Raw genomic sequence first — 26065 nt, forward strand, 5'->3', positions numbered from 1 at the left:
AAGAGGCCCCCGGGGCGGTTGAGTGGTGTGGCCCCTCAGTCCTGTCTTAGAAGAGGCCGATGCCTGGAGCTTACATGAGCAAGAGAAGGAGTTGGGGCCACCATGCTCTGTGTTTCCCCCTCTATCGCTGTGTCACAGACTACCCCCACCCATACACACACATTGAGCCGAGGTTCAAAAGGAGGGAGACGTGATGCCCAAAAGCCACAAGTACAGCCTGAGAGGAGTGACAAGGACCAGCTCGCGAGCACCTGTGTATTTGGCTGTTTGGAGCCTCTGTGGTCATTGCCTGGAGGCTATGTCTTGACTCGGTGGGCAGGAGTGGCTGGCTGGTGCCGGTGGTGCCATCTGTGGGAGTGGCATAAGGCCTGATGCTGAGTGCCTCCCCATGATCCCCGCTCCTACTGGGCTTGGGGACCGCCTGTGGTCCGAATTGGATGGGGCAGCACCCAGCGGAGGCCACTCTCCTGCGTGGGTGGCGGCACATGACCTGGGCACCCTCTGAGCACCAGGCCTGTGTCCATGCACCGTGGCCTTGGTCCAGGTGGCTGTCATCTCCCTAGCTCATCCTGACTCCTGGCCTCACCCCTCCGTGGCCCCTCTGGCATGGCTCTCCCAGCCTCGGATGTGCAGGTGCTCTCCCCAGAATTGGCCTCTCTCTGCTCCAGGGGACAGGGATCCTGCCACAGTGCCAGCCCCTCCCCTCCATGTCTGGCAGCAGGGAACTGTCGACAAGGGGGCTTAGGATGCCACCCTCAGCTGCCAGCAGGAAGGACCCCAGGCACAGCCTGCAGGTCTGAAGTGGGTGACAGTGGCCAGAGGTTCTCGCAGGTCGCAGGACTTCAGTGGAGTGAAGGTTGGAAATTGGTTACAAAGGCCATGCCTCCTGCATCACAGCCATTTCACATTTCAATTTGTGGTTCTGGTGGCTTTTTTGGCCCCTATAAAGTAGCAAGTGAGGGTTATGTGAGAGAAACAAAGCTTCATCTAAAAATGTCTGATCTTAAAATATCAGCGACAGACAAAACTATCAATTTCTGTTAAAAACAATTCTTGGTTGTAAGGGGAAACCAGAGTGTACACAATGAATTTCATCAACACGCAGATACTCAGGCAGTAATTCAAGAGGGCTCTGAAGTCATCTGTTCCTTTATTGAAAACACCAGGTGGCTGGGATGAAGGGGTCAGTGAACAGTCTACATGGTAGTGTCCATTTGCATTTTCTTAGAAACCTCATTATTTTATTGATTTTTTTTCATTCCCTTTCTTGTTTTACAAAGGATTTTAGGCAGCATAAAGATAATTAATTCCTTCATTAGTCATATTTAGTTTCTGCCCAGTACGATAAAGTTAGTTTTAATTAAATCAATTTTCTCCTGCGCTGCAGGGAGCCTGCTTATTTTGGTCAGAATTGAATCTCATTCTGGGAAACCTTGTGGCCCAGTCTCTGAGATTCTCCTTTTTATTCATCTTCAGAAGGTCCACGCTGAGTTTGATGGTGACTGATGTTGTTTTCATTTTGAAATTTTATTGCTCATTTAAAAAAACACACACACATTTGTTGACTTTAAAAGTGAACAGTTTTTGTTTTTCCTTTTAAAATCTTTTGTCTTTTTTTTTTTTTTTAAAGACAGAGTCTCACTCTGTCAGCCAGGCTGGAGTGCAGTGGCGCGATCTCAGCTCACTGCAACCTTCGCCTCCTGAGTTTCAAGCGATTCTCGTGCCTCAACCTTCCCAGTAGCTGGGATTACAGGCATGCACCACCACGCCTGGCTAATTTTTGTATTTTTAGTAGCGACAGGGTTTTGCCATGTTGGCCAGGCTGGTCTTGAACTCCTGACCTCAAGTGATCCACCTGCCTTAGCCTCCCAAAGTGTTTGGATTACAGGTGTGAGCCACTGCAACCGGCCCCCAGTTTTTTTTTTATTAAAATTTTTTATAGAGATGGGGTCTCACAATGTTACCCAGGCTGTTCTCAACTCCTGGCCTCAAGGGATCCTCCCACCTCAGCCTCCCAGAGTGTTGGGATTACAGATGTGAGTGAACCACCGCACACGGCCCAGAATTTTTTTCAGAATTGTGTGTTTATGAACTTTCTCCATACGGACAAATATTGAGTCTTGATCTCTGTGTCTTTTTTTAACTACTTCCTGAGAAGTTCCCCCATGACAAGCAGAACTGTGAAAACCATTTTCCAGTAGTAGAGATGAACCCCTGCATGTGAGGCTCTGGCCCTGTGGCTTGGTGGTGCCCTTGCTTCTGGGAGGTCAGCCTGCCTCTGCTGAGGGCTATTAACGTGTATTCTGGTCAAGCGTCCTTAAAACGGGGACTTCTTGAGGGCCTGAGCCTGCCCTGTTCTCACATGAGCGAGTCTCTGGGGTCTGCTTGAAGGGGACTGTGTACTTCCATCTCTGGCCAGTGGATCATTTGGATCCTGCTTCAGGGTCACCCCAAGTATGCAAGGCCAGGCAGGGGCCATGAAACCCAGGCAACAGACGTTTAATCTTCCAGGACAACCGAAACTATATAGTTTCACCATGCATGTATACGGCTAACTAACTGGTCCTAACTCAGTCATCTCCGGTCCTATCCATTAAACTTCTTGAGTTTTCTAAGCTGTCTCCCTTCTCGGGTTCATTTTCCCTGATGCTGTCATAGGGTAGGCATGCCTGTTCTTGTGGTGGAAGAGACAAATTCTGCACAGGTACCTTTAGGTCCTCCCCCTTCCCAGTTACTGTTGGCTCTTTAATCTTACCTGCTGTCCTTGATAAGCCCTCATCATTCTTTCCCCAGACCTCCCTCTCTCTGCTACACTGTGGTAGGCTTTCACCATTCAATTTCTTCTCATAATTTCCCAAGGGAAGAAGCAGCCTGCTCTGCCTGTTAGAGCACTCTAGTATTGACAACTAGGGTAGAGGTTCGCTGGGCAGCCATGACAGCGCCATGAGGTTAATGCATAGGACTGAGAGTGTGGTTGGTTTGATGTTTCTTTTGCAGTAGAAGTAGACTGACAACCCGGCTGTGCTGGTCGATGATGCTGCTAACACCGCATTTCAACTGTGTTGCAAATTGCCTAGCATTTTGTGCAAAGGGAAAAAGAATAACCACAGACTCCTCCTCACCTGTGGGAAGCTAGTATCTGTCCTCCACAAAAGGCTATAAAGCCTCAAACCAACATCAATTGGGTGGGTTGGGGTGGTGGATCACGCCACCTGTTAAGGGTCTAATCAGCAAATGTGGATATTGTCATTGACCCAGTTTTTAATTTTCCCATTAACGTAACAGACTTCATGGCAACAGAACTCCAACATAACTCTTACATCCAGAAACTCTACCTAGCCAAAGGTGATATTGGTTGACAACTACAGTAGGCTTTAAGCTTTGTGTGACTCACATCCTTTCAAACAGAGCTAAACAAATGCCCCCAAAATGGAAATGTAAAAAGTCTTACAAAAGTGATCAAATCTGTGGTTATTCAAAACTAGGCAAACGTAGACTAGAATTCAACATTATTCACCATTGAGCTCTCATTTGGGAAGTGGAGGCTGCTGAATAGTGCCCTGGGTTCTCAGGCGCTGTGCCTAAGTGGCTCGGCATGTGATAAATGGCAGAGATAAGCAGGTACCAGACATGCTGGACTCCAAGGCCTCGGAGCTTAAGGGGCCTCTGCCATTAGCCCCTTTGTCTGCCTGCCCAGGTGCAGAATGATAGATCTCCATCCATAGACTGGACTCGGCATTTCCCTGTTCATCAGTCTTTGCACTTTCTCATACTTTTGATGTTCTTTGTTTCAAAACCATACAATTGGCCCATTCATGAGAGGGTGAGTGTAATCCTCTTTGTCATACGATTAATGCTAACTTTTTTTTTTTTTTTAATTAAAAACCATTCCACAGAGAGAGACTGCTCACCCAACAGACGTCTCCATCTCCAAAACAGCCTTGTACTCCCGCGTCGGGACCGCCGAGGTGGAGAAGCCTTCAGGCCTTCTGTTCCAGCAGCCCGACCTGGACTCTGCCCTCCAGATCGCCAGAGCAGAGGTATCGTGGCATGTGGTGTAATTATCCTCTTCCTGCCACTTATAAATACGTATGCTCGTGGTCCACAAAGCCAGAGTCTTTGGAGACAGACTTTGTCCTCTGAACGCTGCAGGCAAAGATGTGTGGCAAACCGTGCGTTTTGATCTTCCTAGACACTATCGTGTAATGGGCCTTTTGGCCTTGTTGAATTTACAACAAAAAGCATGCCCCTTTCAGTTGCTCCCCAGTGGGCACTATGAAAGTCTGATATCTGGCTGCTTTCTTTTTTATGCTCGGGGAAGTTCTCTGAATGTAATTATGGTTTGTTGTAGGAAGTTTTCATTCCACATTTATTCACCGTCTCCTTTTCTTGATCTGTGAATTGCTCAGAGCCGAATTCACTCATTTGGGGCTAACCTTTCTCTTCTTCTCTCTGAAACTAGATCATAACCAAGGAGAGAGAGGTCTCAGAATGGAAAGATAAATATGAAGAAAGCAGGCGGGAAGTGATGGAAATGAGGTCAGTTGGGGAGCTGGGCCTTCCTCGTGCCTGAGGGATGCTTACCTGTGGTTTAATAATGACTGGAGCTGGCGTGGTCCACAGAAGAGTGTCTTCTGTGGAAGTTCTCCCTTTATTACACACGGTTCATATTTTTCTAAAAGTATTTTTACTCTATTACTATTACTAAAATAGCATGCAGATGAATTAAAGAATGCATTCAAATAAATGTATGTACAATGCAAAACAGATCTTCTCCGCACTCAGCCTCCAGTTCCACAACCCGCAGGTGACTATCTTCTGTTTCTGGTGGATCCTTCCAAGAATTTTCCATTTCTCATCACAAATGTAACAATGAGTGTAAACAGCCTCTTTTTTCACCAAAACAAATGAGAGCGTGCAGTATACGTTATTCTACACTCTTTTTAAATTTTTTTTTTTTTTTTTTTTTGAGACAGAGTTTTGCTCTTGTTGCCCAGGCTGGAGTGCAGTGGCGCCATCTCGGCTCACTGCAACCTCCAACCCTGCCAGGTTCAAGTGATTCTCCTGCCTTAGCCACCTGAGTAGCTGGGATTACAGGCATGCGCTACAGCGGCTGGCTAATTTTTTATATTTTTAGTAGAGTCAGGGTTTCACCATGTTGGCCAGGCTGGTCTCGAACTCCTGACCTCAGGTGATCCACCCGCCTCAGCCTCCCAAAGTGCTGGGATTACAGGCATGAGTCACTGCGCCTGGCCCACTACTCTTTTTAGATTTAATAGCATATCTTTGACATATTTTTTATTCCTCTCTGCCTCATTCTGTTTAACAGGTGCTTAATGGTCCATTGTATGGATATAACATAATTAATTTAAACAGTCTCTGTGGACAAACATTTAGGATGTTTCCTGACTGTAGCTTAAATGATTTATTTTTATTTGTGGTATATTGTAATAGAAATATAGTCACCACGTATAGTGTACATAAGTACAATGGCCGATACTAGTTTTTTTTGTGTGTGTTTTTTTGAGACGGAGTTTCCCTCTTGTTGCCCAGGCTGGAAAGTGATGGTGCGGTCTCAGCTCACTATAACCTCCGCCTCCCGGGTTCAAGTGATTCTCCTACCTCGGCCTCCCAAGTAGCTGGGATTACAGGCGCCTGCCACTATGCCCGGCTAATTTTTTTTTTTTTTTTGTATTTTTAGTAGAGATGGGGTTTTACCATGTTGGCCAGGCTGGTCTTGAATTCCTGACCTTAGGTGATCCGCCTGCCTTGGCCTCCCAAAGTGCTGGGATTATAGGTGTGAGCCACTGCACCCGGCCCCGATACTAGTTTATTATCAAAATCAATTGCATTTCTGGCTACCATTTTAAGCAGAAAGCGAACTGTAGATAATCATATCACGTTTTCTAGGTCATGGTAGGATCTTCCTGAAAATTCTCCTGTTCGTTCCTTCTTTCTGCTGATGGTTCCCTGTGACCACCTCTGGACATTGAGCCTAGTGTGCTATTTCAGATTCAAAGCCCTGCATTTGCATTATTTTTAAACCTCTTTGTTTTTTCTCTTATTCGGGGGTATGGGTGGTTCTAGTTTTTTTACATGCACTGAAAATGAGGCACGGCACCTGGGAACGCTGGAAGTTCTGTCTCTAATTTCTTTTGCCTCCTGGGAGCTTTGCCTTCTTGGTGCCTGGGGAGTGCTTATTCGTGGTTTGAGAAGTCGTGCCACTGAGGGGCCCCCAGGAGGTGCCATTTACTAGCTGATGTGGTAGGATTTCAAGATGTCACCAGCTGTTGCAGATGTGCCAGCATTTGGTAGCCCAAATGTCAGCCCGTCTGCCTCTGGAGCTAGACTAGGTGAAAACCAGGCTCTGCTTCCCAGCCACGCCGGGGCATCTTACTTAACTCTGCCTCACTTTGCTTATTAACTTGAAAATGGGGGTAAATAACAGTGCCTCAACAGAGTAGAGCAGAAGGATTATGAACAAAGGCTGCAGAGTCTGATGCTTAGATTCACATCTGGGCTCTGCCACTTGGCAGCCTTGGGATTCTGAAAGAGTTTCTGAATCACTCTTACTCCACCCCAGTGTCTTCATCAGTAATGCTGGGAACAGTGAGAGCACTGCCTCTTAGGGACATTGTGAGGGTAAAGTGGAAAAACAGCACAGCTAAGGTATTTTCAGGTCCCTGGTCTCTCCACGCTTCCAAAAGGACACATCCCTTACCTCCTTGTGTCCTCAGCATTGATGAGTTTAGACAGGGCAGCCTCAAAGATCTAGAACAGCTTGGTGATTCTGAGATGCAAGGAGGTGTTGTTTAATGACAGAAAACACAGAATTGCCCCTGTGTAGGATTCGGAAAGAACCCTCGGGGGCTCATCTCATGGTTACCTTTCTTGGGAGTCCCTTCTGGAGTGAGACACTGACCTTGGGACCAAGGTTGAGCAGCCAAGGACAGGCACCCAGCATTAGACTTTGCAGAACGCATTCTACCTTCATTATTCCTTTTACTCTTATTGAATTTCCCATAGCCCTGAAAGGTGGGGTCTAGGAAAATCCTTACTCTACCAAGGAGTAAGCAGAGCACCCGCAGCTTCAGTGAATGTCGTGCTCAGGGCCACACAGCTGGGAGGGGCAAGCTCAGTGGGAGCCCAGGCCTCCTGACCGGGGTGGGGGTCTCTGTGGTCTTCTGTCGTTAGGGTCCTGGATCTTCAACAGTTATCCGCTCTTGGTTCTCCTGTGGGGAATAATTATTGGATAATGTAGGTGAACCCCTGATTCTTTTTGAGAAGTTTCTTCCAGCAGATTGGCTTTGGAGGAAGGACGTCTTCACACGTCAGTCCTTCTATTTGGGGACAGCTGGGAGGCAGTATGACAAACAGGGGATCTTAGTGCTTTTGTGCAGCCAGTGTTTATTGAGGCTTCCCAAGAAGTTTACTCTGGGCCAGTAGGAGATGAGATTTGTGTTCAATGATGCCAGATGCATGAGATGCTTTAGAAGAAGATGCAGATAAAAGGTGATAGGGTTCCAAAGAGAAATCAAGGAAGGCTTCTTGAAGGAGACAGCATTTGAATTGGACCTTGAGAAACAGACTATGAGGGGTAGAAATAGAAAGGAAGTGAATAACATGGGCAGAGGCATGGGGATGAGAAGGCTGAGAGCAAACAAGAAATCTTTGGTTCTCATTGAGTCACTGTGTTCATGGCGTGGTGTGGAAGGAGGTAAGATGGATGAGGGAGGTTGGGCCCAGGTTGCAAAGACCTCAGTTGTCGGGCTGGAGGTTTGGCTTTATTTTTAATTTTTAAACTTTTTTAGAGATGGAATCTCGCTCTGTTGCCCACGCTGGAGTACAGTGGCTCAATCATAGCTCACTGCAGCCTCAGACTCCTGGGCTCAAGTGATCCTCCCACATGAGTCCCTCGAGTAGCTAGGACCACAGACGCAGACCACCACACTTGGTTAATTTTGTATTTTTTGTAGGGACGGTGTTTCACCATGTTGCCCAGGCTGGTCTCAAACTCTTGGACTCAGGCAAACCTTCTGCCTTAGCCTCTTGAGTAGCTAGGACTACAGGTGCACACCACCATGCCTCATTAATTCTTTTTTCATTTTTGTATAGGCAGGATCTGGCTGTGTTGCCCAAGGTGGTCTCAAAATCCTAGCCTTAAGTAATCCACCAGCCTCAGCCTTCTCAGTACCTGGGACTACAGGCATGTGCCACTCTACCTGGTTTGACTTTTTTTCTTAGTGGGCAGTGAGGGGTGTTGAAGGCTTTGCACAAGGGAGTGGCATATTTGGAGTCATGCACCCGGAAAATGAACGTGCAGGGCGAGGGCTGACGTTGAAGGTGACCCTGGAAGTCGGGGCCCTGCTGGACATGGGTCAGGCTGTGGCGTCCAGCTGTGTGAGATGGAAAACCATTCTGCTGTCGTGACTCCAACGTGTCTTTACTTCTCTTACAGGAAAATAGTGGCCGAGTATGAGAAGACCATCGCTCAGATGATAGGTAGGTGTCCTGACCTGCGGGGGCTCAGGTCGGCCCTGAGGTTTCTGAACTATGAGGAGGCCTTGGAAGATAGGAGGCTCAGAGTGGGTTTCTGATAGAGCGTGAAGCCTTTCAGGGAGGGACCAGAGCATTCCAGAAAATATGGCTTTGCCCCAGGACAGAGCCTGGGGCTTCTTGGTAATGCCCCCCTGAACTGTGCCGTAGCATTATTCACACCCATGGGAAGCCATGGCAGTCACCTGCCAGCCACCATCTGACTCAACCAAGGACTGTCTACCTCGTGGGGAAAGAGATTCCTTTTGGTTGGGATATTTGGGGGATTTTTTCTTTCTGCTTGTGGGAGAGAATAGGAATCAAATCCCTAGACCCTAACTTAGTTTAGACTCAAATGACACCTCAGTCTTTCCACAAGGACCCAAGGACAAGGGCAGTGGACCATGGCGTGATTGTCCGCCTCCTTCTTCCCGTGGCCATGGCAGGCCCTGTTCACTGACCCCAGCACTGTTTCTCACTGAGATTGGACACTGCCTCGGAATCCTTAACACAGTCCCTGGCAGTCAGTACTGACAAATTTGCTGTGGCCCACAATAAAAGAAGGCCTCAAGTTATGAGCTGTACATCCCTGGGCCTTTTTTTCTTTTCTTTTCTTTTTTTTTTTAAATAATGAGAAAAGATCTTGCAGAAGTTCTAAGCCCAAGTTTTTATGCTAATGGTCACTATTCAGAAATCATATTATGACTAGGGCTGTGGGATGCTTTTTAAAATTAATTAATTTATTTGCTTAGGTTTATGATAATCAATTTTTTGTTTGTTTTGGGATGGGGTCTTGCTACGTTGCCCAGGCTGGTCTCAAACTTCTGGGGTTCAGCGATCCTCCTGCCTTGGTCGCCCAATGTGCTGGGATTACAAGGCGTGAGCTACCATGCCCAGCCCATGATAACCAGTTTTGTTGTTGTTGTTGTTTGAGACAGTCTCGTTCTGTCACCCAGGCTGGAGTGCAGTGGCACGATCTTGGCTCACTGCAACCTCCACCCCCCAGGTTCAAGCGATTCTCCTGCCTCAGTCTCCCGAGTAGCTGGGATTACAGGCATCTGCCATCATGCCTGGCTAATTTTTGTATTTTTAGTAGAGACGGGGTTTCACTATGTTGGCCAGGCTGGTGTTGAACTCCTGACCTTAAGTGATCCACCTGCCTCGGCCTCCCAAGGTGCTGGGATTGCAGGCGTGAGCCGCTGCACCTGGCCCGATAACCAGTTTTTTTTCTTCTAAGGATATATGGAGTAAAAACTCCAGGTCACTGCAGACCACACTTCATGTGTCCAAGTTTGACACTGTGCTGGCACCTGGCCCCCACCCCCAAACATATGGATGTATGAGTCACATAACACCTCTAGCTTGTCCCAAGATAAATATAATAGTAGCCTCAGGAATAGTGAAGAGGCCAACAATTGAGTGCTTTCCATTCAAAGGAGCTTCAATTTTGATTTATTGTAACAAAGTTCATTTCACCCAGAAAAGAAGCCCATTCATGTTTAGCCTCATGGTGCATGCTTTCTATCAAAGTGAAACTTCTTTATTAAATTGGTAGAAGAATTTATGAACACATATGGATAAGATAAAAAAAAAAAACTCTTGGAGTTGAAAATGCTGGCAAAAATGGTCAGGCTAAGGGATTGATGTCTTCCTTATGCAGTGTTTGGCAAGTAGAACACAACTTTTTGGCCTCCTGGAGTCTTGGGATTTGAGAACATCACTCAGGCCCTCCATGGCTCATCTGGAAACATCCTGCTCCATCTCAGAGCCATACACTTTTATTTTTGCTCTTGGTGATGACATTTTGGTAAATGTTGAAATGCGGGGGAAAGGGTGTGAGCTTTTGCTCCTGAGAGGAGGCTACCCAAGCCATCCTTTATTGCTCAGCTGGTGAAGTTGATATAAACAGACATTCCCTCTTGAAAATTAAAAGTGGAGAATTTCTCTAGTTGGCATAAATGTCCTGTCCTTGTCATGACAGAAAGATTACTCCCACGGTTTCCTCGAAGAATATCTGCAGGTGACAGCAGTGAGGACCTTTTCCATCCTAGGCAGTGTGAGTTCCCTCCAAGCCCTGGAGAGAATGCCACCTGCCTTTCTCTCACCCTGGCTCCAGGGATCAGGGCCACACATCACCCCCCATCCCCACCCCTGCTCCCAGACCTCATGTGTTTGGCCTAAGGGGCCCTCTCTTCAAGAGCTGTACACACAATCCCCTAGAACATTTTCCTGTCCTTGGGGTACTCTCTGGGTGGCCCCTGAGACCCCTCCAGTTTCCCTGGCTGGGAGCAGTGTTGCCACACAGAGGGGCATCTCACTGTGTGTCCGTTCCCCGATCCCCATCCTCATTCACCCATTGACCGTCCTCTGTCATTCCAAGGTTTTTTTCATCAGAAAGATGACAGGCCTGTGGTGGTCATTCCTTCGGCCACTGTTGCAGGTCATTGACTAAGGTCACCATAGATTTCAAGGTCCTTGTGTCCTTGTGGAAGACAGCATGGGGCTGAGGCATGGCTGGGACTCACTGTGGCTGTGGGCAAGACGTGCCTTCTTTCTGGCATGGTTCAGGTCAGGGTCTCTCCATGCTTGGTAACATGCCCAGGAGGCCCACCTGGGTTCCATGCTTTTCTTTCCATTTTCACTCACTTAACCAGCATCCCTTGTGAAAGAGGAAACTCAGGCTCAGAGAGATTGGCAGTTCAGGACCACCGTGACTGTAGTCGTATTTTGAAGTCAAACCAACTCCAGCCCACATGTGCTAGCTCTTTCTGGCTCTGCTCCATTCAGCTTTCACAGATGCTCGACACCAGCGTGACATCAGTCCTGCCATTGCTATTCATTCGCAGCAAATGTTACCAGAGAGGATATGTCTTGTTAAGCTCAAATAGTGACTATTTAGAATTCAGAACAAAAAGAGACTTCCGTGCTTTCTGCATTCCAGGTTGTTGCAATTGATTTTTTTCTGCTTTTCTAACAACTGCCCTGATTATCTGTTTTGCTTCCATTTTCTGTTGCTTCTTGCCCTTTGCTTGCAAAACAAACAGGCAAGCCTGGTAAGTAAACGCTTTTCCCCTAATTTGACACCTGCCCATTGCAACCCTTTGTTTGTTTGTTTTTCTATTTTTGTTATTTTTGCCTTGTGTATTGCTGCATTCCCCCTATGTATTTCGTACATTCCTGCCAGCCAACATGAATATCATCCGACACAACAATCACTTAACCAACTACATGATTTCATGATATTTTGCCTGAAAAAGCCAGAAAAGTCTTCAGGAGCATTGTTTTGTTGTTGAGTGTAGGGCGTCTTTCTCCTGATTTGAAGAACCTAACTGCGTTTGTCACGTACAAAAGGATTTGTGAAGCATTCTTGCCTCCCCCGTCTCCTGGGAACGGGGTAATTCTATTTTTAAAAAGGGTTAGGTTGAGAGGAAAAGAAACCCGAGGCAGGCGAAATCTTGGATCCAGGAAATCAGAGGGACTTGGTTTGGTAAACAGCTCCTTTACCAAGTCAGGTGAAACATACACATGGGCTCAGATCAGCCCAGAATATACACCATAGAGCGTGCTGGGAACTAAGGAAGCAGCCAGAATTCCAAGAATAAAAACAAGCATTTGATTATTAGAGACATGTTGAAAGGCCCTTTCTTTTAGGAGTGTGGGTGTAGCAAGCAAGTTGCTGGCAATTCTTATCTCTGTCTGTGTTAAAAAGCTCCCTCTTTGCAAGCCACTGTGACACTGTTGCTCTGATTCCAGGGGTTACAGAGTTTATTATGGACAGTGAGGCTCTTAATAATGGGTTACCAATACGGGACTCTTCCTCCTTCTTGGGGGCTTTATATACAGTTTCTCATTTAATCTCCTGCAAATGCCAGGAGATACAAATGCTCTTTTTCCCTATTTTAGACAAGGAGGCCAAGACTCAGAGAGTTTAAAACCTGCTCAAGGTCACTCATATGGGAAGTGTTAGAGTGAGGGCTCGAACCCAGGCAGTCAGACTCCAGAGGCTCCTAGCCTCTGGACTGATGGTAGTGAGCGCTCTAGGAGTCCCACGATTGCTGAGACAGGTGGGAAGGACATTCGCCATCTTAACGGCTAGTGGTTCTCCAAGCAGGGTCCCTGCCCCACCCCAGACCTCCTAATCTCATGCCGTGGGGTGGAGCATAGCAGCCTGCGTGTGAACAAGCCCTTCAGCTGAATAAATCCATGCTCACGTGGGAGAGTTTTTGAAAATGAGGCGCTGGGACCCTAAGAGGTCAGAACTTTAGAGCAAGCTTATGTCAGGAACGGAGCTGAAACCGAGGAAATGACCCCACCACGCCACACGGTAACAGTGTGCCTAGTTCTGGGGTATGTATGGCAAGATGCAGATCTGTCCAGAACCTAAGGGAAAAAAACTCACACAACAAAATCTCCCTGCTACTAAGGGAGCTGCATCCTTCAAGGTCTGTCATTACATGGGGCCCATGTAGAGACGTGGTTATGATCACGGCTTCAGGCTTGGGTTTGGGCTCTGCCATTTTCTCAGTGAACAGTGACTTAGCTTCTCAAACCCTCTGTTTCATCTTCTGTAAAATGAGGGTAAGAAAAGCTGCCCGGCTGGTTGTGATGCTCTAAGTTGTTCACTCGTCGCATGGACATGTATCAAGACATCCTGTATGCCCGGCACTGTCCTAGGCCCTGGGGCAGAGCAAGTGGACAAAACAGACTCTGGTGCCTGCCCTCACAGAGCGTGCATTCATCAGGGAGATGAGCCGCTGATACACCAGCATAGGCACGCACGCACACACGTGCACACATGCATGCACACATCTGATATAATGATAAGGGGTGGCTGCTGCTGCAAAGAGGAAAATAAAGGACTCTAGAGGAAGAGGAGCCATTTCCAGTACCTCTGGGGAGGTGACATGGGATCAGAGCCCTGAGAGAATGTTGGGGAGCCCTGGAAGCCCTGGGGCGGGACCCCCTGGGGCATTGGAGGCCTTCGTGGCTGGAGCGGAGAGGCCAGGGATGGTAGAGGGCGGAGCATGCGGGCAAGGATTTGGATGTTATTTCTGTTTCAGAGGGAGGTCACTGGGGGGGCTCTGAGCAGGAGTGAGGTAGCCTGGTTTGCACATTAGGAAGCTCGGTCTGGCTGCTGAGTGCTGGCTTAGGAACAGTCAACACCTAAAGCAGTCAGCAGGGCGCCTGCCACATGGAAGGGTCCAGTCAGCGCTGGCTCCCGCTGTTCTGTTATTTCCAGATGTGATCTGTCTATGGCAGCCAGCCCTCGGAGTCGTTCCAGGTGGCAGGCAGCCCCCTCCCCAGTGACGAGGGCCTGGCAGAAAGACAGGTCTGCTGAGCTCCTTCCCCAGGAGCTCTGAGTGGGAGCTTCTCCCTTCCCCACTCTGCTGTCACCAAGAGAGCAAATGATTCCTCACCCACCTGGGCCGGGGATGGATCCGCACAGAGGACAGAGGGGTGTTTCGTGTAGAGTAGTCAGAGAAGGCCTTTCCCATTAAATGTAGAAATGATTTTCTAAGCAGCCATAAAAAAGAACAAAGTCATGTCCTTGGTACCAGCATGGATGCAGCTGGAGGCCATTGTCCTCAGGCAATTAATGCAGAAACAGAGCGCCAAACACTGAGCATTCTCATTTATAAGAGGGAGCTACACGTTGGGTACACACGGACACAAAGATGGGAACAGAAGACACTGGGGAGTTCACAGTCGGGGTAGAAGGAAGGGAGACGGGTTGAAAAACTGCCTTTCAGGTACTATGCTCAGTACCTGGGTGACAGGCTCATTAGAAGCCTGTATCCCCACATTAGTCACACAGTATGGCCATGTAACCAACCTGCACATGTGCCCCAAATCTAAAAATACATGTTTTCTAGATATTTGGGGCAGATTATTAGCTTGGGATGGCCAAGGGCCAGAGAGGTGGGGCAGAGGACAATGGTTCCTCTCACCAGGATCAGCCACTCGGAACTGAGCCAACATTGGATTATATTGTACATCACTGAGAAATGAACCTTGACGGAAATAGCTCCATGTTTCTTGGAGTTACGGCACTTGCTGTATCGAAGACGCTATCTGTGCCTGTGTGAATGGAATTTCAGAGGAGACAGTTTTTTGGGTTCTGGATTTCCAGATGTGTTAAGGATCTCCAAAGACCTCCTCTATGTCCTGATACGTAGGAGAGCCCATCCCTCACAGCCCAGACCTCACACCCTTTAATCGTCCCAACACAAAATTCACTAGCTGATGTCTTCTTTTTTACGTTACGGATCTGTCTGCTTGCTGTCAACAACCACATAGAATCACCAGGGACACCAGTATAGACCTGTGAAGGGGCTGCACTGATCAGGTTAAGCAACAGTAATGGCTCATTTCTACCTCACGCGAGGCTGCACAGGCCCGGGTCTGGGAAGCCAGGGCTCTGGTTTTTGTTCTGTTAGAGACAGTCTGGGAGGGCTCTGGGGCGTGGGTTCGTCCCAAGGAAAAGCTGGGGTTTGAGATGCCCCCACTGGTGAGGCTGAGTTGCATCTGAGGCCTCTGCAGGCCCCAGAGACCCAGTTTGGACTTTCTGGGCTCCATCATTTGGCTCCTGGTCTCTCCTGCCAGAGGATGAACAGAGAGAGAAGTCGGTCTCCCACCAGACGGTGCAGCAGCTGGTTCTGGAGAAGGAGCAAGCCCTGGCCGACCTGAACTCCGTGGAGAAGTCTCTGGCCGACCTCTTCAGGAGATATGAGAAGATGAAGGAGGTCCTAGAAGGCTTCCGAAAGGTGGGGCTGAGTTTGGGGGCCGTGGAGGAGGAGGATCTGGTTGGGAGAGATTGTGGGAGCACTGGGAGCAGGAAGGATTCCGGAAGTCGGTCTTGAGCCATCTGCGAGGAGGGGGTCCATGCAGGCTGGGGAGGCCGACTTGGCCACCTGGGGTTACACCTGCATCCGAGAGTTCCTGGGGTTCCCACCACTGCTGGGCATTTGTTCTCGTGGGCTTGATGCCTATCCTCTGCCCTGCCTTGTCAGAATGAAGAGGTGCTGAAGAGATGTGCACAGGAGTACCTGTCCCGGGTGAAGAAGGAGGAGCAGAGGTACCAGGCCCTGAAGGTGCACGCGGAGGAGAAACTGGACAGGTAACGTTAGCCACTGGGGGTGGCTCCCAGGGGCCTCCCAGCAGCCCTTACCCAGGCAGGCTGGGATCTCTGGCAGCGCCTGTGACATTGGCTTGGAAAGGGGGCATCATCCAAGTGTGTGTTTCGATAAGACTCGTGAGAAGGCACACACAGTTGGCATCATTTAATCAGTGGAGGATGCGTGTTGCAATGTCCAGGGTGCCCTGGCACCTTGGTCTCATGGCAATGGAATTGGGTTTGGTGTTCTCATGTGCTCCTGTGCTCCAGCTCCAGTTGGTGGCAGCTGGAGCCAGACCAGGCCACTCTCCCTGACTGGAGCTGGGAAGCAGGAGGTATCTCTAGTGATCCACAAAAAAAAGTGATAATTCCGAGCTTCCTGTCTCCGCAGGGCCAACGCTGAGATTGCTCAGGTTCGAGGCAAGGCCCAGCAGGAGCAAGCCGCCCACCAGGCCAGCCTGCGGAAGGAGCAGCTGCGAGTGGACGCCCTGGAAAGGACGCTGGAGCAGAAGGTAATAGGGGAGGGGTGTGGCCTCCAGGTGGGCCGGGCTGCTGCTCTCTGTGCTGCTGGCCAGTCCAGATAGGCTGGCCTTCCCTGGCCACTGCTGCTCCTGAAGATGAGTTCATGCTTCATGAGCATATCCTTGTCTCCTTCTAGAAGTTCCAATTTCATGCCAGCCCTGAGACCAGCTTGCTTTCCACCATTCCTGGAATTGCAGCCTGCATGTGTGTTTACTGCCATTTTCATTCCTTTTCAACATTCATTTATTTGTTGGATATTTATTAAGCGCCTACAATGTGTTAGGCATAGCCCTTGAACCTCTGCATCCGGCACGCTTACTGGTGAGTGGATGGGGTGTCCACCAGGCCCTGGCAGTGGCGGCCAGCTGATGCACAACATGGGCAGTGTCAGGGCTGGAAGGGCGCCCAGGTGGCCTCTAGTTCCAGGGACGGGGTGATCTTCCCGAGGACGCTGAGCTTGTGCCCGGGTTTCCTGCTTTTGGATCTGGCACCCCTCCATCCACTGTGAGCACTGTCTCCCTGAGTGTCCAGATAAGAAGGTCCCTCAGCCCAGGAGGGCCCCTCTGAGCGTTGGGCTGTTGAGACTGCGTGTGTGTGAGTGAGGGCCAGCCTCCCTCCTTGGATGTGTTTCTCAAGGAGAGGATTTCCAGATGTGCAGCCTCCTTCCAGTCAATTTCCTGAGCCTTGGGGTTCCCCTGCGTCCACCAGCCCAGCAGCCTGGGTTAGCAGCACGATTTATGCATTTTGGGCCTTGATAGGCAGTGATGGGGCATCCTTTGTTGGCATCAGGAATCCATGTGCCTCCCGAGTGACCTCTATTACTCCAGGAGCGCCCAGCCAGCCCCAGGGGATTGGCTGTCCTCCTTTGCCCACTGTGGTTGGTGGTGGTCTCGAGGGGCATTTGGGCCAAGCAGTGGTGATCTCTGCCCTGGGCAGGTGCCAGTCCTCACTCCACCTAAGTGATGTTGGGGAAAGAGCCCTGGGGAGCAAGAAATGGGGCTCCTGTCCCCACTGCACCATCTGTCATGGCCCTGGGCAAGCCTCGCACCCCACCTCAGTGTCTAGGTTCCCTCTAGCCCTGAAAAGTAGAAGCCTGTATCGCTGGGCAGATGGATTTCCCTGAGGTCCATATCTGATACTCATCCAGTCTCCACTAGGCCCTGTGCCCTATAGGATATTCCTGGTTATCCAGAATTTGTTCATCTTACAGATCATTATTTTCATTCTTTTTTTTTTTTGAGGCAGGGTCTTATTCTGTTGCCCAGGCTGGAGTGCAGTGGTGCAGTCATGGCTCACTGCAGCCTCAACCACCTGGGCCCAAGTGATCCTCCTGCCTCAACCTCCTGAGTAGCTGAGACCACAGGCATGCGCCCCCTACCAGGCTAATTTTTTTTATTTTTGTTTTCGTAGAGATGGGGTCTCACTTTGTTGCCCAGGCTGGTCTTAAACTTGTGGGCTCAAGCAGTCCTCCTGTCTCGGCCTCCCAAAGTGCTGGGATTATAGGTGTGACATTAATTTAATTCTTTACCATTTTTCTTAGGATGAAAAAGACAGATGGCTACTAGACAGTTAATATCAAAATTGCATTAGAAAATAGTCTGGAATATGCATATGTTCAACTACCTCTGTTTTGTAGGCTCTGATGATTGTTCTTAGCAGTATCCTCAGAACGAGATATGTGGTCACAACTGTCAAGTGCAAGTTTTTGCTCACTCACCCAGTATTTATTGAGCATCATTATGGTTTTAGTGTTGAGTGTGCATTTTTTATTCCTTGTATCTTGATAATCTATGTGTGGCATATTTGGTGACTTGAAAAATGGAATGTTTCATTAAAATAAAGATCATATTAGAAGCCAGATATGTTGGCTTGCGCCTGTGGTCCCAGCTACTCGGGAGGCTGAGGTGGGAGGACTCCTGGAGCCCAGAAGTTCAAGGCTGCGGTGTGCTATGATTGTGCCTGTAAGTAGCCAGCTGCATTGCAGCCTGGGCAACAGAGCAAGACCCTGTCTCTAAAATAAAGAAATAAAAACCATACTTCACAGTCATTTTGGCTATTGTAGCAGTTGAACATACAATGTTTCTTGGTGAGAAATGTAGCAATGTGTGTGTTTGAGATGGTTCCCCTGTTTCCATCAGGGTCTGATGGTGTTTAAATTGCATTATCTTAAACTGAACTTCCAGAGGAATGAACGAATCACACGGGTTCTTCCCTGAAAGACCTAAGTGATATCTAGGGGACAGTCCCATCTTAAAGAGATTCAGAAACATGATTCACCCAGACAATTCTTGTATGGAGGCGCTGGGCATTTCGCTCAATCAGTGCTTTGCAAAGGCTTTTGCTCCATGAGCTGAGCTTTATGATGAGGCAATTTGCTTAGTGGTGGCTGATGATGCCAAGAGAGAGCTTGGAAAATCTCCAGGAATCACTTTCTAACGGGTCTGCTGATACCTCTTAGCCATCAGTCACTGTACATAATGTTGTTTCACAGTTATAATGGCAAAGCCATATAGGAGCTGGGTCAACCTGAATTTGTGTTCCAGGCTTGCCACATCTGACTGGCTGTGTGACCTTATACACAACCCTTAACTTCTCTGAGCCTCCATTTCCTCACTGAAAAATGAGGATAATACTGGCTTCCTTGAACGTACTATTGAGGGAACCAGGGGAGGCCAGAGTGCCTGGGATGTCTTTAGCATGGTGATCAGCTGATGGTGAGCACTCCAATAAGATGGAAAAGCACCGTTAGCAGCCCCAGCAGGGGCCATAGTGGCCATGATAGTATTTATTTTTTATTTTTTGAGATGAAGTCTGTCTCTGTTGCCCAGGCTGGAGTGCAGTGGCGCAATCTCGGCTCACTGCAACCTCCGCCTCCCAGGTTCAAGCGATTCTCCTGCCTCAGCTTCCCTAGTAGCTGGGATTACAGGTGTGTGTCACCATGCCCAGCTAATTTTTTTGTATTTTTAGTAGTGATAGGATTTCACCATGTTGGCCAGGCTGGTCTTGAACTCCTGACCTCAGGTGATCCACCCGCCTCGGCCTCCCAAAGTGCTGGGATTGCAGGTGTGAGCCACTGTGCCTGACCAATAATAGTAATTTTAAGATTAGTCGTCAGTGCTGCACCCCATTCAGAGCCCCATCATCCAGCTGGCGTTTGAGCGCCTCTCTTGAGTCGTTGACCTCAGATGCAAATTTGAGCCAGGAGATGGGCCAGGGTTCTGTTCCAGGCAGGCTTTTCCCACAGCGGGGACTGCTGCTGGGAAGGACTGAAACTTCCCCTCCACTGAGGAGAGCCACTTCTTCCCCAGCACTGACACAATGATGAGTGACACCAGGAGTTCTAATTTAGAAACAGAGGGCACGTGGCTCTGGGCTGGAACATGTCTCAGGAGTTCTGAGGTTTTCAGGGAAGGGCTCTGAACAGCCTCAGGGACAGGCTTTTGGTGAAGACTCACCTTCCGTGGGAATCTCAAAGAAAAGTTGGCTGCAAAACATCCCCAGTATGCTGGAGGGATCCAGTCCCTTTGGAGAAGGCCTTTGGAGATTGGTTGTGCTGTTGAACTTGATCAGCATCAGAGCCAGCATGTAACCTATCTGAAAGCAAAGCCACACCGTCCATGATGGAGGGTTCCTCCCGCTGGATTCCCTCACTCTCTGAGAAGATGGACAGTGTAGGATCATCTGTGCTAGACAAACCTGTAGTTGGTTCCCCTTGATTAGACAGGCAAGGTGTGGTGGGAGAATCACCTTAAAGCCAGCTCGCATCTGCCTCCCACCCCCCATGACCCTGTAGCCACAGCACCACCTGTTTGGCATCCCTCTGAGCAATGCCAGTGATCCCATTCACGTAGAACTGCGTAACCCTCCTTATGCTACATCTCAAAAAAGCCACCGAGGGGTTTACCGCAGACCCTCCTCACCTCAGATCACATCCTTCCCAGGCAAATAAAGGGAAAGGAACCAGACTAGTTAGTCCTTCACCCTGTGCTGGTCACTGCCAGGAAACTACATTTATCACCTCATTTACTTCTCAGAAAGAAACATGTTATCACCTATGTTCTAGAGATAAGGACACCAAGGCTCAGAGAGGTTGTGTAACTTGTGGAAGATCACACAGCTACAGCTGGGATGTATACTCAGATTGTTTGGCTCCAAGTCATTTGTCTCACTGCTTTAGATAACTTCAGTGGGGACCAAGGGGCCTGGCGGTCCCCCATCTCCCCAAAAAGCCCCATGAGCATTCTGATTGGCCAGATTTCAAACATCAGCAACTTCTTTCTTGTCTTCACTTGCAGAATAAAGAAATAGAAGAACTCACCAAGATTTGTGACGAACTGATTGCCAAAATGGGGAAAAGCTAACTCTGAACCGAATGTTTTGGACTTAACTGTTGCGTGCAATATGACCGTCGGCACACTGCTGTTCCTCCAGTTCCATGGACAGGTTCTGTTTTCACTTTTTCGTATGCACTACTGTATTTCCTTTCTAAATAAAATTGATTTGATTGTATGCAGTACTAAGGAGACTATCAGAATTTCTTGCTATTGGTTTGCATATTCCTAGTATAATTCATAGCAAGTTGACCTCAGAGTTCCTGTATCAGGGAGATTGTCTGATTCTCTAATAAAAGACACATTGCTGACCTTGGTCTTGCCCTTTGTACACAAGTTCCCAGGGTGAGCAGCTTTTGGATTTAATATGAACATGTACAGCGTGCATAGGGACTCTTGCCTTAAGGAGTGTAAACTTGATCTGCATTTGCTGATTTGTTTTTAAAAAAACAAGAAATGCATGTTTCAAATAAAATTCTCTATTGTAAATAAATTTTTTTCTTTGGATCTTGGCAATAAGTGTGGCTCGAATTTATTTTCTGGGAAGGGTTGAGTCTTTTCTCACCTTTGTCAAATATCAGATTTGGCTTTGTGCTCTTCTCTGTCTGGGCTCATTTCTTTTTCCATAGACTTAAATACTATTTCCTTTGTTATCGTGGCTGCATTTGTAGGATGAAGCTAATGAGAAATACTGACTTTCTACTTAAATAATGAAGTGAATGCACTGGATTAGCTGAGATTTGGTTTTTACAAAGCCTCTTTGACTTTAGGAAGCAAATCTATTTCCTTTTATTGAGTCAAGGAAGTAACAGACTGCCACTCTTTCTGTTCAGTCCTTTAGTGTGTGAAGGTCAACCCTGAAACCCCCATTCCCCTCTAAAGAAAGGATTGGGAAAGGGTGCGCAATTGCCAGTGGGTGGCAGGTAATTAGGGCACTTTGGAGATTAAACTCGCAGTGTGCCTGGCCTGAGATCGCTTCATTGCTGCCGACTTGCTCAGGGCTCCCAGGTTGAAGGGTGTGTGGATGAGGGGAGTTAGGGGGCTGGAAAGGTGTAATCATTTCCTAGGGCTGCCATTAACAAATCACTGTAAACATCTGCAGCTTTAAACAGCAAAATTTATTCTCAGTTCTGGAAGGCAGAATCCAGAATCAAAGTATCAGTAGGGTTAGTTCCCCCATGAGGCTCTGTGAGAGTCTGTCCCATGCCTCTTCCAGCAACTGGTGGCTGCTGGCTCTCCTTGGCGTCCCTTGGCGTGTAGCCTCAGCACCCCAATCTCTGCCACTGTCTTCACGTGACTTTCTCGCTGCGTTTGAGATTTCCCTCCTTTCTTATAAGAACACCAGCATTGGATTTAGGCCATCCCCAATCAAGGATGGTCTCAGCTCAAGATCCTCAGTTACATCTGCAAAGACCCTGTTTCCAAATAAGGTCGCATTCACAGGTAGGAGGGATTAGGATGTAGACATATCTTTTTGGGTACATGTGTGTGTCAATGGGATGTGTGGTATGGGCTGTAAACTTGGAAGGCAGATGAGAGCCCCTGATGGCCCAGATCTCAACTGTCCCTCTTTCTGCCTCGGCACGGTGGCTACGGGCAACTCCTCTCACAGCAGGACAACCCCCACCCATAACAGGATAGGCCTTAGGCAGCCTCAGCTTTTCAGGGACAGGGTGGGGAGTGTTTTCTGTGATTTATAAGGTGGATGAAGTTCAGCTGTGCCAGACAGCGCCAAGGAGAGAGGACCGCACATGTGCTGTTGACCTGGCAGCCTGCTCCGGGTGGGGGCGGGGGGGTGGGGGGCGGGATGCGCGGCGTCTTTTATGCTCTGAGATCCTTTGTTTTCTTTCTGCTGCGCTTTCGAAATCCATCCAGCAGAGCCTGCCTCTGGTGCCACTGAGACCCTCCAGCAGAGCCTGCCTCTGGTGCCACTGAGACCCTCACCTGCCAGGCACCCTAAGCCAGGGCAGGGAACTGCCTCTTTCCCACTGCCAGCATCCTTTGCTTGGTCCAGCTTCCTGGTCACAGCATGTTCTGGGGCCCTGCCATGACCCCTTACCCAGGTGCTCGCTTCTCAAGGCCAAACCCCTGCTCTGCCCTCACTCCAGATTCTGACCTCGACTGCATTCTCAGAAATGCGCAGCTTGCATCTCTTGGAAACTTCTTTCTCATTAAGTGAAACATTTCCATTGTGAAAAAATTAGAAAACAGGTAGGAAAAAAACCTTATAACCCCCAAACCGAGAAACTGTTAATGTTTGTCTGTATGTTTAATGGCCTTTTTCTCCATCTATAAAATATGTTATTTGTTGTTTGTATTTTTAAAAGTGCCACCCGTATCACCCTGTGCAGCCACCTGTGGTGGTCCTTCACACAGTTTTGGAGACTTTTTTCACCTGATACTATAATGTGACCGTCACGTTATGGTAAACTTTTTATATCAATGAATATAGCTCTTCATCATTTTGAACGCTGCATAGCGTTCCATGTACCAAAATATGTTTAACCAACCCTCCCCCCGGTACTGGTGAGCGTTTATATTGTGTCCATGTTTTTCTATCATTATGCATGCCACATGAGTGTCCTTACATATATTTACGAATGTGAGTATTCTTTAGGTCAAATTCCTAAGAGTGGATCACCTGGGTTGAAGATGTCACTGCACTCCAGCCAGAGACCACTGGGACCTGTGGCTGAGCAAGTTGGGTTTATTGCTTGTTGCAAAAGTGAGCCAGGGCACATGCCAGAGGAAGCTCTGAGCATCTCAGTTGGAGAGTCTTAGGAAGGCTGTAGGCATAGGATTCGGACTTGGGTTAGTCATTCCAGGGAGGATCTCAGGAAGCTGGGCTTTGGTCTGGCAATTCTAAGACTGGGTGCGTCGATAAATCTGACCTACAAGAAGAGAGAACTGGGGGGAGTGGGGAGGGATAGCATTAGGAGATATACCTAATGCTAAATGATGAGTTAATGGGTGCAGCACACCAACATGGCACATGTATACATATGTAACAAACCTGCACGTTGTGCACATGTACCCTAAAACTTAAAGTATAATAATAATAAAATTAAAAAAAAAAAAGAGGACTAGAGTAAGATAAAGCTGCAACTGGTAAAGAAGCAACAGTCATACATATTATCCAGGATTGAGAGACAGTCCTGCTGTGGTTTGGATGATGTCCCGTGTGGGTGCAGACATTTGTGGAGTGGGCTGGTTCTTGTTTTTTAATTCACTGCAGTCCAAGTGGCCTGTCTGGTGCTGATGTTTTGTGAAATGGGTTATGGCCTCGGCCCAGCCATGAGTGCCAGGTCAGCTCCTGGTTGCCAGGGCTGCTTTTCTCTTTCTGAAAGGGTTTGCACATTTTTAAAGTTTGTGAAGCTCATTGCCAAATAGCCTTCCTCCAAGGTTGTACTGATATATGGCCCTTCCCTCCGCTCTCAGTAGTCTGTACATTTTGGGGTATGTGATCCATCCCCTGGGCTGCACTCTCTCTACCTGTCAGCCCAGCCTAGCGAGGAGGAGGGAAGAGAAATCCAGAATAGTAGTTGGAGTAAATAGTATAACTGACTATGAGAAAATGTTTATTGTTTTCCCTCCGTGCTGTGATTTCACTTGTTCTCAACTGATTTGTTGGGCTGTCTACAAAGCCTCCAGTGAAAGAACATTTCTACTTGCTGTTACAGGTAAGTATCTGAACTGAACAGGCCCTGCCTGACTGCCGTCAAAATTATAGTGCCCAGAGCAGATAAACTCAGGGAAGCAGTCAATTCCCCTGCAGAATTGTTTCTTACCAGAGCTTATGTCTCTCTAGATAAGTGTAACTCAGGCTGAGAAGCAAGTGGCCCCAGAATATAATGAATCATTCCTGTAGCTGGAGACCTATGTCATGGGTCTAACAATGCCCATCCTGTGCAACTACTATGAAGGTTAGAGAAAATGATCGCAGCTGCTGGGCACATGGTAAAGCTTAATCAATGGTGGAGATGATCATGACAATGAAGATTATAGGGACTTGGCAAAGAAGTGGTAAGGGCCTTTGTGGCCTGGGGCCCCGGAGAAGTGGGGCAGCTCTCTTGGCCCCAAGGGGTTTGGCCAGGCCTGCCTCATGTCCTGGGGGCAGGGACCAAGCTATAGAAAGACTCCTCCATAGGGAGAGGGGTTTGCCTCAGTCCTCCTCCTCCCCAGGGGCTGCATGTGGATGGAGACATGGAGGTTGGATCAAGCTTGCACTGTGTGCAATTATAGCCCACACAAACCAATGGAAAACTAAATCCCAGAATCCCAGGCTTGGCCTCAGGCCCACCTCCATGCTTGGCTGCCTCGCTACCCGAGCATCACCCAGGCTGCGGCTCTGTCAGTGCCTGGGATGCTCTGGGAAGTGGCGTGCATCAGCTCACCCATCGTTTGTTAGCACGCCTTGCAGTGGGCCCTGAGCAGTGTGTGTTTCTATTCGACTGGCTTCTCTTTTGAAACCCTAAAGGGCTGTGTCAAGGTGAGCAGGGATATGAGATGGGGGACCCCCCCAAGAGAGAGGGCTGGGGTGATGGCTGCGCCCTCTTCCTCCTCCACTCCCCTGCGGGCGATCTGGCTGGAAGGTGGAGAGGAAAGCTCACCCCAGCGCCTAGAGGCTGCACCAGCCCCTGGTGAAGCACTGAGCTGTAGGATCTCAGCTCTGCCACCTTCTAACTGTGACTGGGGTAGGTCACACCGTCTGTGGGCCCACAGTGAGGATTCCTACTTAACCACAGGGCCATTGTGAGGTGTGCCTGGCCCCAGGACCCACATGGGCTCAGATGAGTCGCTTTTTCCTCTGCACTTACTTTCTCTCATGCACGTATTCATCCTCGGGATGGCAGCTGAGAATGGTTTATATTATTTTGCTTTGCTGAGTGGGAGCTCAAGAGCAGGCACCTGACCCCATTCGAGGCTTTCCCCTCCCCCTGTGCCCCAGCAGCTTTGGGATTCTCAGCATTCTTAGAAACTTTGGTTTGCTAAGTCAGCTGCAATCTTGAGCTTCAAACTTTTTTTCCTGGCTCAGCGTTTCCTCGGGGCTCTCAAATTAAAGGTAGCTTTGTTGAGATACGAAGATTACCTTGTGAGGACAGGGAGTGGAAGTGAGTGGAGAGGGAGCTAGGAAAGAGGGGGGTGGGCACTGAGGACAGCAGGGCCAGGGCCAGGGGATCTTGGGGATTCCTTTTCTCAGCCCCTTGGGTGTAAGATCTGAGGGGCCCAAGGGCCATGCCAGGGAACATGCCCCTGCAGACACCTCCCTATTCCAGGCTGCTGACCTGGGAGAGAGAAGCCATCAGTGCTGTGCGTGGGACAGGCGAGGGAGGCGACGGGGACAGGAAGAACTGCCTGGCTCACTGGCAATTGTTCCTTTCATCTACTGCTTGGCCCTGGTAAGGTGCTGAGGTTTCTTCCTTTTTATTTTTTTTGTTTTGAAATGTGAATTTCAACATTTCAAATTACTGTTACTTCTAACATTGTCATTTTTTTATTAAGGTTAAACATAAAATTTACCATCTTAACTTTTTAAGTGCAGGATTAAAACAGTACAGTTGAG

General features: G+C 48.6%; 1 protein-coding gene across 14 annotated transcripts in view; it reads left to right on the top strand.

Annotated features, from left to right (window-relative positions):
- TACC2 (transforming acidic coiled-coil containing protein 2) overlaps window positions 1-21018 on the top strand; it is a 229954-nt gene extending 208936 nt beyond the window's left edge. For all 14 annotated transcript variants that reach the window (XM_054522968.2, XM_054522970.2, XM_054522977.2 and 11 more), the window contains 7 exons: window positions 3897-4040; window positions 4463-4539; window positions 8459-8502; window positions 15139-15299; window positions 15546-15652; window positions 16041-16161; window positions 20467-21018. In XM_054522968.2, coding sequence (XP_054378943.2) covers window positions 3897-4040; window positions 4463-4539; window positions 8459-8502; window positions 15139-15299; window positions 15546-15652; window positions 16041-16161; window positions 20467-20532 — 720 coding nt within the window. In that variant the 3' untranslated portion in view covers window positions 20533-21018. The remainder of the gene's footprint in view (window positions 1-3896; window positions 4041-4462; window positions 4540-8458; window positions 8503-15138; window positions 15300-15545; window positions 15653-16040; window positions 16162-20466) is intronic.
- Window positions 21019-26065: the final 5047 nt, after the last annotated feature.

Source organism: Pongo abelii, chromosome 8 (assembly GCF_028885655.2).
Source record: "Pongo abelii isolate AG06213 chromosome 8, NHGRI_mPonAbe1-v2.0_pri, whole genome shotgun sequence".
Lineage (NCBI taxonomy): Eukaryota > Metazoa > Chordata > Mammalia > Primates > Hominidae > Pongo > Pongo abelii.